At 46.7% G+C, this 13,139-nt stretch overlaps 1 protein-coding gene across 3 annotated transcripts in view; it reads right to left on the bottom strand.

The window, feature by feature from the left end:
* The window catches only part of NPHP4 (nephrocystin 4), a 187,221-nt gene that overhangs the window by 11,017 nt on the left and 163,065 nt on the right, over nt 1–13,139 (bottom strand). For all 3 annotated transcript variants that reach the window (XM_038747231.1, XM_038747229.1, XM_038747230.1), the window contains 5 exons: nt 11,401–11,627; nt 10,032–10,218; nt 8,379–8,462; nt 1,288–1,444; nt 575–660 (listed from right to left, as the gene is read on the bottom strand). In XM_038747231.1, the coding sequence (XP_038603159.1) occupies nt 575–660; nt 1,288–1,444; nt 8,379–8,462; nt 10,032–10,218; nt 11,401–11,627 (741 nt within the window). The remainder of the gene's footprint in view (nt 1–574; nt 661–1,287; nt 1,445–8,378; nt 8,463–10,031; nt 10,219–11,400; nt 11,628–13,139) is intronic.

Here is a 13,139-nt window from a genome sequence, read left to right on the forward strand (position 1 = left end):
TATTCATTCATTCAATCATATTTATTGAGCGCTTACTGTCTGCAGAGCTTGGGAAGTACAAATCGGCAACATATAGAGACGGTCCCTACCCAACAATGGGCTCACAGTCTAGAAGGGGGAGACATACAACAAAACAAAACAAGTAAACAAGTAAACAGGTGTCAATACCATCAGAGTAAACAGAATCATAGCTATATACACATCATTAATCAAGGCCAGGCTCCTGTGGCCTGAATCAGGTGATTACGTCAGCAGAATATTTGTGGGAATGGCCACTTGGATGATGAATTACCTGTAACTGAGAACATCTCTGTCTCCCCAGCTAGCCCGCAAGATCCTTGAGGGCGGAGACGGTGTCTACTTATTCTACTGTTTTCCCCCAAGCACTCAGTACAGTGCTCTACACACAGTAAATGCTCTAGATACACCATCTGATGGGTTGACGTATTGACTGATGATCTGACTTGAAGCCAAACAACCATATGGTAGTAACACTCAGCACTAACAGGTTAGCTCGCCTAGTGAAGCGAAAGTGGTCCCCCTCAGTGTGCAGGGTAGCTTTGTGTGGCCGTACCATCTTTTGGGTCTCACATATGATGTTGGGGTCACTGCAGCGCACGTAGATTTGAGGTTCCCCACCAGGCACTCCCACGGGAGTCCCTAGGAGAGAGGAAAAAAATTCAGAGGTCAATGGCCTACTCTATCTGGGTTCCAAGAAATCCCATTTGCCCCAGGGAGCTAAGAGTCATGTCCAGGGACAAGACACAAGCAGACCAGGCTCTCACTAAAATCCAAGGAAAAGGAGAGCCTCCAGTTAGACTTCTCTTGGCTTCAAGATAATCTGAGGTGGTCACGGGAGCATTCCCTGGATCAGCCTCACCCTGAACCCCATCTGCAGAACCATGAGGTCGTTTTGGTGGCACAATACTGAAACTACTGGCATGGCAGGGAATGTGACCTACAGCCCCCAGGGACGGGATGTAGGAGGATGAGTCACAACATGAAGGTGGCTTTGAATCGGGAAAGAAAATTACAATTTTGAAAGACAAATAAAAAACAAAAAACAAACAGGCAACAGAAAGGGGAAATTCAATGTGGGCGACTGGAGCCGAAATCAAAGTTATGAAAATGTGTGAGGAGACAGGCGGGAGCGGGCTCCCCTTCACACCCACCTTACTCCTGTCTGGGGAGCTGCTTCCTTTGTCACTGGCCTGCCCATCTCCAGGTCTGCCAGAGCAGGGAAGCTCTTGGGAGGCTGAGCATTTTCACCACCTCCCTCAGACTTACCCGGGAGAGTGTGCCATGGAGGGAGCCGAATGGACTTCTTCAGGAAAGTGAGCTCTGGGTGATAAAATCGGAAGATCTGATGCACCAGATGAGGCTGATGTTCTACCTTTATGCTGAGGATGGCAAGTGGCTTGCCATGGGTTGTCTTAAAAGAAACCTGTCCCCAAAACAAACCGACACTTTGGATTTCAAAAACTCTATGCTAATAATCACGACTTGTATAACTAGTTCGCCTTTCTTCTGAGCCTCACAAAACAGAGTCACAACTAACGGGTCAGCTATCTTCCCAATATCCCTGGATGGGAGGCAGGAATGTGGAATATCATACCCATTTTACAGATGGGGAAACTGAGGACCACAGCATTCAAGTGATTTGCCCAAGGTCATGTGGTTTGTCAGCAGCAGAGTTGGAACCAAAAGCCCAGGGTTCTCTCCTCTGGTAGCTAGACTACTCCTTGAATGGATGATCAAGCAAGTTCCTCAGGAGAAGGGAAAAAAAGAGGATCCTGCAGTCCTGGCTCATGACAACTCTGACTTCTGTAAAAGTTCTGCCTAATTAGGCACTGGAGATTGTGCCCATTGACTTAACTCCAGCAAGGCCAGTCCTGCTTTATGCAACCCTCCTTCTGCTGGGTAGGAATGCAGGAGAAGCAGCGTGGCTCAGTGGAAACAGCCCGGGCTTTGGAGTCAGAGGGCATGGGTTTGAATCCCGGCTCCGCCACGTGTCTGCTGTGTGACGTTGGGCAATTCAATTAACTTCTCTGGGCCTCAGTAACCTCATCTGTAAAATGGGGAGGATGACTGTGAGCCCCACGCGGGACAACCTGATCAACTTGTATCCCCCAGTGCTTAGAACAGTGCTTTGCACATAGTAAGCGCTTAACAAATGCCATTATTATTATTATTATTATTATTATTATTATTATTATTATTATTATTAGGAATCACTTCCAGCAAGGATTGGCAATAGCCTGGCTAAAACTAGCAGCACAGACAATCCCAGCTTCTCATAACCATCAAAAGTAACTAGCCACTAGGCAAGAGTCAGATAGCAAACAAAAAAAAAGCAATGGATTTTAGCCAAGGTCCAGAAACTTGGGCCTAGAATACTAATACCTTCAGTTCATATAATGCTTTTATTGCTCCCAAGTGCTTTCTCATGACAAATGCCACTTTGTCCCCTTAACATCCCTGGTTGATAGAGGGAAGGCCAGGTATTATGGTTCCATTTTACAAATGAGAAATCTGAGACCTAGAAAGGTGACTCTTTCAAGGTTTCACAGCAGGCATGTGGCAGGGCTGGGACCAGAACCCAGGCAGAGTTTCCAGCCATCCCAGAATTCCTGAACTGTTCAGAAAAATGAGCTACCATTACTGAGGTCCAGAAAACCTATAAATCTGAGGGCTGTCACGCCAGGGCAGTGGCAGGAGGAATCTTGGAGGCGTCATCATCCCTCTCCACAGGAACAAACCTCCCCATCCGCCCCAGACAAATCCCTCCCTGGCCTCCACAGGTACACCTTCTCCAGACTCCACAAATCCACTCCTTCCTGACCTCCACAAGCCAGTGCTTCCCCAGCCTCCAAAGATAAACACTTCCCTGGCCTCCACAGAACATGCCCTCTCCAGCCTCCACAAACTCACACCTCCCCAGCCACCAGAGTCCCACCGCCAGTGCTATTTTTCTTCCCAGCTGCCCTGAGAAGCAGTATGGCCTAGTGGAAACAGCATGAGCCTGGGAGTCAGAGGGCCTGGGTTCTAATCCCAGATCTGCCAATTGTCTGCTGTGTGACCTTGGGCCAGACACTTAACATCTTTGTCGCTCAGTTTCCTAATCTGTGAAATGAGGATTCAATACCTATTCTCCCTTGTACTTAGACTGTGAGCCCCATATATGACAGGGACTGTGTCCAATCTGATGAACCTCTACCTACCACAGCCCTTAGAACAGTGCTTGACATGTAAGTGCTTAACAAATTCAATAGTAATAACAATTATCATCATCATCACTGCTGCTTCCCTGCTGCCACTGCTATGTAATTTAGCAGGGGTGGATGCAGGAAGCAGGCTCCTCCTCCCCAGTCCAGACTGTCCCTCTGGATTATAAACTCACCTACTCTGCTATATTGTACTCTCCCAAGCACTTAGTACAGTGCTCTGCACTCAGTAACCGCTCAATAAATATCATTGATGATGATGATGATGATGGTGATGATGATGATGGGTGTCGACAACCTGGCCCCTTCCCCTTTTTAGGCCCAGTTCCCCCTTTGTTGGAAAGGCAGGATGCTCGACCCTGGGGAGCTGATGGACCAGCCTCAGCCCTAGATGACTCTCTCCCTCAACCTCTTTGAGTCTCCCACCCAGCTCTCTGCCCTGAGGAGAAGCTGCAAGGTCTGATCTTCCTGGGCTAGGGCCTCCCCCTCCCTTAATTTGGGCTGCTCACTTTCCTCAGCCCCCACCACAGGGGGTGCCCCTAGACTCAGCCCAGTCCAGTCCGAGCAAGCTGGATGCGGCGGGGAGTGAGATAGGATGGGGTCGTGGTTGCCAGTTGCTGAGAGGGAGCCAGCTGCTTCCACGCAAATAATAATAATAATAATAATGGCATTTATTAAGCGCTTACTATGATGCAAAGTACTGTTCTAAGCACTGGGGAGGTTACAAGGTGGTCAGGTTGTCCCACGGCGGGCAAATAATCACTGGGGGCAGGGGAAGGGAATGACTCTCCACCTCTTTGGATCGGCCACTGAAAATGTTTGACATTCCATCATTTTTATTCATACAGTTTGTAAAAACCATTTTCAGCAGCTGAACCCAGGTCTTCGACTCCCAGAGTCAAACCCTTCACACTAGAGAACACTGCCTGAGAAGCAGCATGGCCTAGTGGAGAGAGCATGGGCCTAGGAGTCAGAAGACCTTAGTTTTAATCATGGCAGAGCCAGGATCTAATCCTGGCTCTGCCAATTGCTTGCTGTGTGACTTTGGGCAAGTCACTTAACTTCTCTGTGCCTCAGTTTCCTCAACTGTAAAATGGGGATATCTATTCTCCCCCCTACTTAGACTGTGCGCTCCATACAGGACAGGGACTGTGTCTGAGCTAATTAACTGGTACCTACCCCAGTGTTTGACATGAAGTAAGCATTTTAGCAAATACCAGTAAAAAAAAAATGCAAAGTGCAGCCTATGCTCTAGACCTGAACTAGAAGCTCATAAGCCTCTCTATGAACTGTAGGCCACGAGCAGAAAGTAGATGGGCCAGTAACAGAGAAATGTTTTAGACAGCCAACCTATTCAAGAGCCCTCTGTGCACTGAATTAGTCCAAGATTGGGAACCGGCATCAATTCAGTCCTGAGGAGAAATAACCACCAAAGTGATAACAAGCAAACTCACAAATTAATGAGAATGTCTAATACTTCTTGCAACACATGCTTGTTAAACTCAGATATAATCATAAGGTGGTATATTGCAATACTGTGTTGGCCTCCTTTCCCCATAATGAGGTTTTCACTGAGGCATTGGAGAGAGATGAAAGTTTCCCCTGTAATACACCTAGGGCATTTATGGCTTTCTATTTTCCTGGCTGAAAGTAAAGTGGTTACAGGTCTCCCTGCTGAATGTTTGTGGAAGACAGACAATATTCAGCTGTAGCGTATGTGACCCCCAGTTAGACTCCCAAGCCAAGCCCGACCGTGACCTGGCTAGAATCAGTTGCTGGGAAAAAACTTGGAAAGTGAGCTGGCTCATTAACTGCCTGTTTCTTTAGCACTCTGTTTTATTTCCCAAAGTGCAGGCGGGGGCACCATCTCTGAAAGTGAAAGGCTGTGGTATTTACCGGAATACAGCAAAAATGCATTTCTCTGAGAAAACGTTCCCTGAAGAAAGCCACCCAGGGAGAATATAGCATGCCTGAGTTCTCCTGAGGGCTAGTTTCTCCACGTTGGGGCCAGGTCCAGACCTCCTTGAAAATGCTGGGTCCCCTTTGTGAACATAATTAAGGATTTTAGTCCCACTACAGGGAAGGAATGGGGCTGAGGAAACATACATAAGTCCAACGAGCCCCTGAAGCATGGAGAAGCTGGCTCCTGTCTAGGAAAGCGAGGCATGTGGGTTCTCTCCACCCCCACAATGACAAAGCTGTTTCTTGAGGACACTGGAACAGCAGTCTTTGGGATCACCTGACTCTCCTCCTTCCCCCCAGCCGACACAAGAGCTCCAGACCTTTCACACTCATGAAAAACATTCGCTCAGTGGCTTGCAAACATGGCATGTGGCAAGGAGAGGGTCAAAACCTGAGCCAGTGTGCTCTGATCATGGACAGGTTGGATGGTTCAGCAATTTAGTTGTAGCTCCAGAGGGATGCAATGCTAAGACACTGTTTTCCAGGCTTCAGAAAGTCCCAGTCTCTAAAGATGTCTCTAATTTCTGGATGTGACAAGGTTGCTCACTGCCGATCATTCTGCACTGCAGAATAACACCACTGGCAGCCCAAGGGGCTGGCCCCAACACTAACAGAGTCAAGGAACAGTAAATATGACCCTTGAACCCTTACTTCCCACTCCAGATCCACATCAGCAGTGCAGAAGTCACTGCTACTTGAGTTCCAATAAAATTAACTCACCTGAGAAGGAAACTGGCTCTGTCCTATCTAACCTAGTCCTCCCCATTCCCTCAGTTTTCCGAGACCTTCACCATATGCACCAAAGGTTATTGTCATCTTTCCATTCACCCAGTGTACCCCTGCTCTGTTCTGCATTGATTTTTGGAACTCTTTTGGGAGGCAGGAGGGCACCAAAGCATGGGCCTCACTACTTCCATCATTCCTGGCTGGGCAGGCTGGGGAAAGAGGGATGGTCAAAGGGAAGGAGGATTTGGAAGAGCAAGAGTATCGACAGAAAATGTCTGAGAGCTTTCCTTATTTCTAATCCTTCTCCTCTGAGACCTGCCCTCTTTCCTCTCCCACCTTATCTGGACTTGGCTACGGCCCCCAACTTTGAGGCCAGAAGCCTCGGGTGTGGCTAGGGCCCAGGACCCAGGGCAACAAAGCTGCCCTGGCAGGGCTGTGGATGGGGAAATGAAGGGGACTTGGAATGGAGGGGGGCAAGGTTGGAGTATGGAATGTGTAGTGGATAGAGCACGGGCTTGGGAGTCAGAAGGTCATGGGTTCTAATCCAGGCTTTGGTTTGGGCAAGTCACTTCACTTCTCAGTGCCTCAGTTACCTCATCTGTAAAGACTGTGAGCCAAATGCAGGACAGGGACTTTGTCCAACCCAATTTGTTTGTATACACCCCAGTGCTTAGTACTGTGCTTGGCACATAGTAAGTGCTTAACAAATATCACTATTATTATTATATGCTCGAGAGGGTGGGGTCAAGCTTCACTGGAAAGGGATTAGAAGAAATAACTACAGAGGTTCCCAATGCAGAGAAAGTCTACCCTCTGATGGGTTTCTCCTCCAAGAGCAGGGGAAGCAGCCCTGTCCTGCAGCTGTGTGACAGGGAGAATGCTGAAGCCCAACTACTCCAGTGTAAGGAAAACCATTGCTGCACAGACCTAAGATGGCACTGGCAGGAGAGGTGAAGAACCTCAGGGCCTGTCTCTACAGCAACAAGTCAATCGTATTTATCGAGTGCTTACTATGTGCAGGACCCTGTACTAAGCAGCAGTGAGAGACCGATGCTTTTCTTGTGCTTTATGTTTTTGGGTTCATAGGTGCCAAATGGGGACAATCAGACCAACTCCCAGAAGCCCATGTTTTCTCAGCTGGATTCACTCATCCCTAGTTACTGATAACAACTGAAAGAGTCTGAAAGTAGCTGATGAGAGACCCCGGTGGGGACTCTTTGACTTTTAGCCTTGTGAAGTCTGCTGCCACTCCCAAGCCCCATAGAATCCATTATGAATATTGTTATCTTTATTATTATCATCATTATTATTATTATAAACTGATTAGTGCTTACTATGTTCTAAGTGCTGGGGTAGACACAAGTTAACCGAGTTGGACACAGTTCCTGTTCCATATGGGGCTCCAAGTCTAGGTAGGAGGGAGAACAGATACTGTCTGGTGCTAACCTTCTCATTGGGCCTTGTTCTCACTTGTCTCTGGCCCACATCCTACCTCTGACCTGGAATGCCCTCCCTCGTCAAATCCACCAATCATATTTATCCCCTTCAAAGCCCTACTGAAGGCTCACCTCCTTCAGGAGGCCTTCCCACACTAAGCCACCCTTTTCCTCAGCTCCTCCTCCCCTCGCAATCGTCCCAACTCACTGCCTTTGCTCTACCCTCCCTTTCCGCCCCACAGCACTTGTGTGTTTAGGTACATACCTATAATTCTATTTATATTAATGCCTGTTTACTTGTTTTGATGTGTATGTACCTATAATTCTACAATTCTTTCCACTAAGCCACGCTGCTTCTCTAATGTCCATATCTGTCACTTATGGGTGAATTTTCACGGTTATTTCTTTCCCAGTTTGTCTCTTCTTCTTCACTCCACCCCAATTTTAGATTGTGAGGTCTTGTGTGTCAAGAACCCTATCTCAATTTTTCTCCTTGTACTTTTACCCAGCACTTAGTAGAGTGCTCGGCCCATAGTAAGTGCTTAACAGATTCAATAAACAAGTTAACATAAATGATAGGGAAGAAAGGCTAGAACTTTCTGGATTCTAAAGATGATGATAAATGTGGAATTGGTTAAGCATCTCCTATGTGTTAAGCACTGTACTACGTGCTGGGGTAGATGCAAGATAATCAGATTGGAGACAGTCCCCATCCCACATGGCACTCACAGTCTAAGTAGTAGGATGAACAGTTATTGAATCCCCATTTTACGGATAAGAAAACTGAGGCACAGAGCAGTGAAGTGCCTTGCCCAAGGTCAGACAACGGGCACGAGGAAGAGCTGGGATTAGAACTCAGGCTCCTGGCCCCATGTTCTTTACACGAGGCCCCACTGCAACTGTCCAGTCCTCTACACTGCTTTGGCCAGGAGGCCTGATATGTGTCACCTGTCATTCCACTACTTTGGCTACGACTGTGACACAGCTGTCCTTTTAACAAGCCGAAGCTTCAACTGACTTCTCCGTTTACCTTAATGCATTTCGTGGACATGGGACTGGACAGCCCAGGCGGCCCCTCATCTGGGTCCTTCTCCGATCTCAGCTCCCCGGCATCCTGCAGGAAACAAATTGATGCCAGTCACATTAAAAGCATTAAAGATGAAGTACAAATCTGCATTAATGGCTCCGAGATTCACCAGCTTTTAGGTGCTCCACAGGGTCCCCCTAAATGACTGCTTGGATTCTGGGGTTCAGAGTTTGGGAGGCGATGAAAGATAAGAACCTGAGATTCCATTAAGACTGAATGATTTTCCTCTTAAAATAAGGCCTGGGAACGATTGAATTATGTCCACAGACAACCTTGTCTGTAGCCTGGGGAGAGGGAAAGAGTAGGAGGTAGGACAATCCTTCAATAATGCCAACAGGGGTGGCAGACAAAGCAGTTTTTAATAAATTCTCCTCTATTCAAGTTCCTAGCCTAGGTGTTTATTCTTACTGTGGGCTGCTGTTTATTCCTTCTGTGAGATTTTTACCCCCCTCCCCGTTAAGAGCCAGCAGAAAAAGCTGAAGTTATCCCTTGTCTCTAATTAAGAGGAGAGGGATTTACAACAGATTCAACTGAAGCCATGGTTTAAAGTTGGAAAAAGTTTCTCTGATTTTCCCCTTTTAACAGACAGACTCTTAAGAAGCCAGGACAGAGTGGGGACCCTTGATGACCAATTCATAACAGAGAAGGGTCAATTGGTCAGGAGATGTCCTCATCTGATAAAATGGCTGAATGTGGAAAAATAACTTTATAGGCTGGAGTAAAACTTTTTCTAGAAAACAATTCTGGCCCAACCTCAACACCAAGGAGAGCAGGAAAAAAAAGAAAATTGTGTGGGGGGAAAATGAAACACTGAATTCAAAGCTAGATTTGGGACTTCAAGAAATTATGGGAGGGTGGAGGAGTCAATAAGAGCGAAAAAGAAGGATCTCTCTATGTGTTTTTCACCAAAAGGCATAATGCAGGTTTGGGAGGAAGGCATTAGGAGAATAATAATATCAATATTATTATTATTATTATTAAGAATAATAATAATAATCATAGTATTTGTTAAGCGCTTACTATTTGCCAAGTACTGTTCTAAGCACTTGGAAACAGTGTGGCCTAGTGGAAAGTGCGCAGGAACGGGAGACTTGGACTCTAAGCCTGACTTCTCCACTCGCCTGCTGTGTGACCTTGGTTAAATCACTTAACGTCTCCCCACCTGTATATTGGAGTTTAAATACCTGTTCCCCCTCAACAGTAGCCCGTGATCCCTATCTGGGGCTGGGGCTGTATCTGATTTGACTGTAATAATAATAATAATGATGGTATTTGTTAAGTGCTTACTACGTGCAAAGCACTGTTCTAAGTGCTGGGGAGGTTACAAGGTGATCAGGTTGTCCCACGGGGTGCTCACAGTTTTAATCCCCATTTTACAGATGAGGTAACTGAGGCACAGAGAAGTTAAGTGACTTACCCAAAGTTACAGAGCTGACAGTTGGAGGAGCCGGAATTTGAACCCATGACCTCTGACTCCAAAGCCCGGGCTCTTTCCACTGAGCCACGCTGCTTCCCTGTACTGTATCAATTCCAACAAGTTGGCCCATTATAAGAGCTTAACAAATACCATTGTTATTATTAAGACAAGTTTCCTACCCGCAAGGTGGCTGTATGATCTACAGAGAAGGTCTGATATTTAAAAGGGATGTGGATGGTCTCCTTTGGCCGAAGGAACAGTTGAGGAATGAGATTTTCATTGATGTGGAACATGTCTTCTTCCACTGGAGTGTGCATTTTGACTACGTCTTTGAAGTGCTTCCACTCTCTAGTGTCTACAATGATACTGAAAGAGAAAGGTTCAGAGAGCTATTATTAGAGGATGTAAACTGTGCCACCCAAATCAACGGTAAACCCACTGCACGATCTACAGGGGTGTCTACCCCACCCTGCTGCTCCTTCAAAAAGAAAAACATATTTTAGTTGGAAACCTTTAAAGGCTGATGGCCTATGCACTTTTAGTCTATTCCTGGCTCTACCATTTGCCTGCTGGGTGGCCTTGGGCACTTCTCTGTGCCTTTGTTTCCTCTTTTGTAAAACAGGGATTAAATATCTGACTACCCCTTAAAATGTAAGCCTCATTTTGTTCCGGGACTGTGTCCGATCTTTTTGTATTGTATCTATCCCCATGCTGAGCACATAGTGATGCTTAAACAACCACAATTATCACTATTATTCATCGGTTCTCCCATAATGCTTGTTTTCAATTCCATGCTTTGGATAGAACCATGTTGAGGAATTAGGTCATAATCTACATTTGACTGTAGAGATTGTGATGTGGGGTCAGAGGAAACGGTTGTCCCCATCAGCGTACTGACAGTCCCGGGGTAGGATTTATTACAGGGTTTCTCTAGAACATAATTCCATGTTATTCATTCATTCATTCAATCATATTTATTGAGTGCTTACTGGGTGCACAGCACTGTAATAATGATGGTACTTGTTAAGTGCCTACTATGTGCCAAGCACTGTTCTAAGCACTAGGATAGATACAAGGTTATCAGGTTGTCCCATGTAGGGCTCACAGTCTTAATCCCCATTTTCCAGATGAAGTAACTGAGGCACAGAGAAGTTAAGTGACTTGCCCAAAGTCACACAGCTGACAAGTGGTGGAGCCGGGATTAGAACCCATGACCTCGGACTCCCAAGCCCGGGCTCTTGCCACTAAGCCACGCTGCTTCTCTAACTGTACGAGAACTGACTGCATGCCTGCATGTGGAAGCTTGTGAAAAGACTTGGCTTTTAATCCAAATTTTCAGTTATCCCAGAAAAATACACAGTTAGGGTATTCTCTCAAAAGAATTCCCAAATCTCAACCACTAGGGATGTGGGTGCGGCTTCACTCTAAATTGTTGAAATTACTGATCCTCTGCATTCTATATAGGCCATCAGTCTCCCATGGGGTGACCCAAGGAATGTCAACAAGCAGGGAAGGGACCAGAAAGTAGGAGAGGATTCTGACTCCTACCTCAGCTCTGGGTTGTCTATCTCTATCGTCACGGTGTGCTGGACCCCATGAGGATTCTTGAGGGCAAACTCAAAGAACTCGGCGGTGCCCAGAGAAGCGTAGATGGTGTGGTGCGTGGTGATGGCCTGACTCAGCATGAAGGATATGTGTTCCGCCTTGGAGCGCTCCCGGTAGGCATCGATGATCTGGAGGTCCCGAGTCTGCCGAGCCCGTGCGTTCTGACGAACCTTCCCGCGGGAGAGAGCGCTGTCAGCCAGATGGAATCTGGGGTCTCTTTCACCCGGCCCGGCTCACGGTGGATGCTGAGGAGTGGGGGATGTCAATGCTGCATTTCCTCTTGGGGTCGGGAAATTTAGGGAAGAGGGCGAGACACTCTATCTTCATCTTATATATTCAGCCTCACGCTTACCTCCTACCTCCCCATAACTGAGGCTCCTATGGAGCACCACTGTTAACTCTGACAATAACTGCAGGAGTTTAGTAGGGAAGCTGAAGTGATGATAATAATAATAATCATGATATTTGCTAAGCTCTTAATATGTGTCAAGCACTGTACTAAGCACTGGGGTAGATACAAGCAAATAGGGATGGATATAGTCTTTGTCCCATATGGGACTCACAGTCTTGAACCCATTTGACAGATGAGGTAACTGAGGCAACTGAGGCAACTGAGGCACAGGGAAGTGAAGTGACTTGCCCAAGTTAATAGAGCAGACAAGTGGCAGAGCCATGATTAGAACCCATGACCTTCTGAGTACCAGGCCAATGCTCTATCCACTATACCATGCTTCTTCTCTATAAATCTTCCTCTTCTGACCCCCTCCAGCTCAACCCAAGCCCAGTGAGTGTGTTTCTTTCCTGCACCATCCCAACTTTCTTCTTCCGACCAGGTCTAACTTTGGATGTGGAAGGCAGGAAGATGCAGCACAAACATGATGCATTGCACGAGGGGGGAATGCCTGAGCACTTTTGGGAACTGTAATTCCGGGAGCAATGCAGATTTCAACGTTCCAGAGCCACCCAACATTGTCTCTCCCGGCCCCAAGAAGTCTGACCTATGATGTAAAGGAGCACCAGATAATAATAATAATAATAATGATAATAATAATGACTATGGTATTTGTTAAGCACTTACTATATGCCACACACTGTTCTAAGCACTGGGGTAGATACAAGATAATTGGGTTAGACATAGTCACTGTCCCACAGAGGACTCACAGTCTTAATCCCCACTTTTCAGATGGGGGAACTGAGGCACAGAGAAGTTAAGTGATATGCCCAACTTCGCCCTGCCCGACTCTGGCTCAGGCTTCATCCAACTTCCCGCTACCTGGCCCGAGCCCTGTCCGAGGACGGTGCCACCTCAGTGAGCCCTCTTACCCAACAAACACCCTTATAACTGAGTCCATTTCTCTGGTGCCTTCAAACAGCAGGTGGGGCCTGAAATTCCCAGACCTTTTCAAAATTCAAAAATGGTGGTCCTGAGCAAATCGCTCCTCTAACACACTGATGTTCTTCATTCTCTTCAAAAGTGCCTGGTACGTCCATTAGTATTTCATCCCTTTAAGAATGACTGTGGAAGGTCTAAAAGTGCCGGAGGCTCTGCCATGTGCCTGATGTTTTGAAATGTTTCCAAGTTGCCCAAATTGTTTCGGAACAGGTTAAAACCTCTTGGCACATCAGCAGGCAGTTGGGAATATTTGGAATGGTAAGAAAATGTTGTTCAAAGGAGGAAGTCC

Source organism: Tachyglossus aculeatus, chromosome 5 (assembly GCF_015852505.1).
Source record: "Tachyglossus aculeatus isolate mTacAcu1 chromosome 5, mTacAcu1.pri, whole genome shotgun sequence".
In the NCBI taxonomy this organism is placed as follows: Eukaryota; Metazoa; Chordata; class Mammalia; order Monotremata; family Tachyglossidae; genus Tachyglossus; species Tachyglossus aculeatus.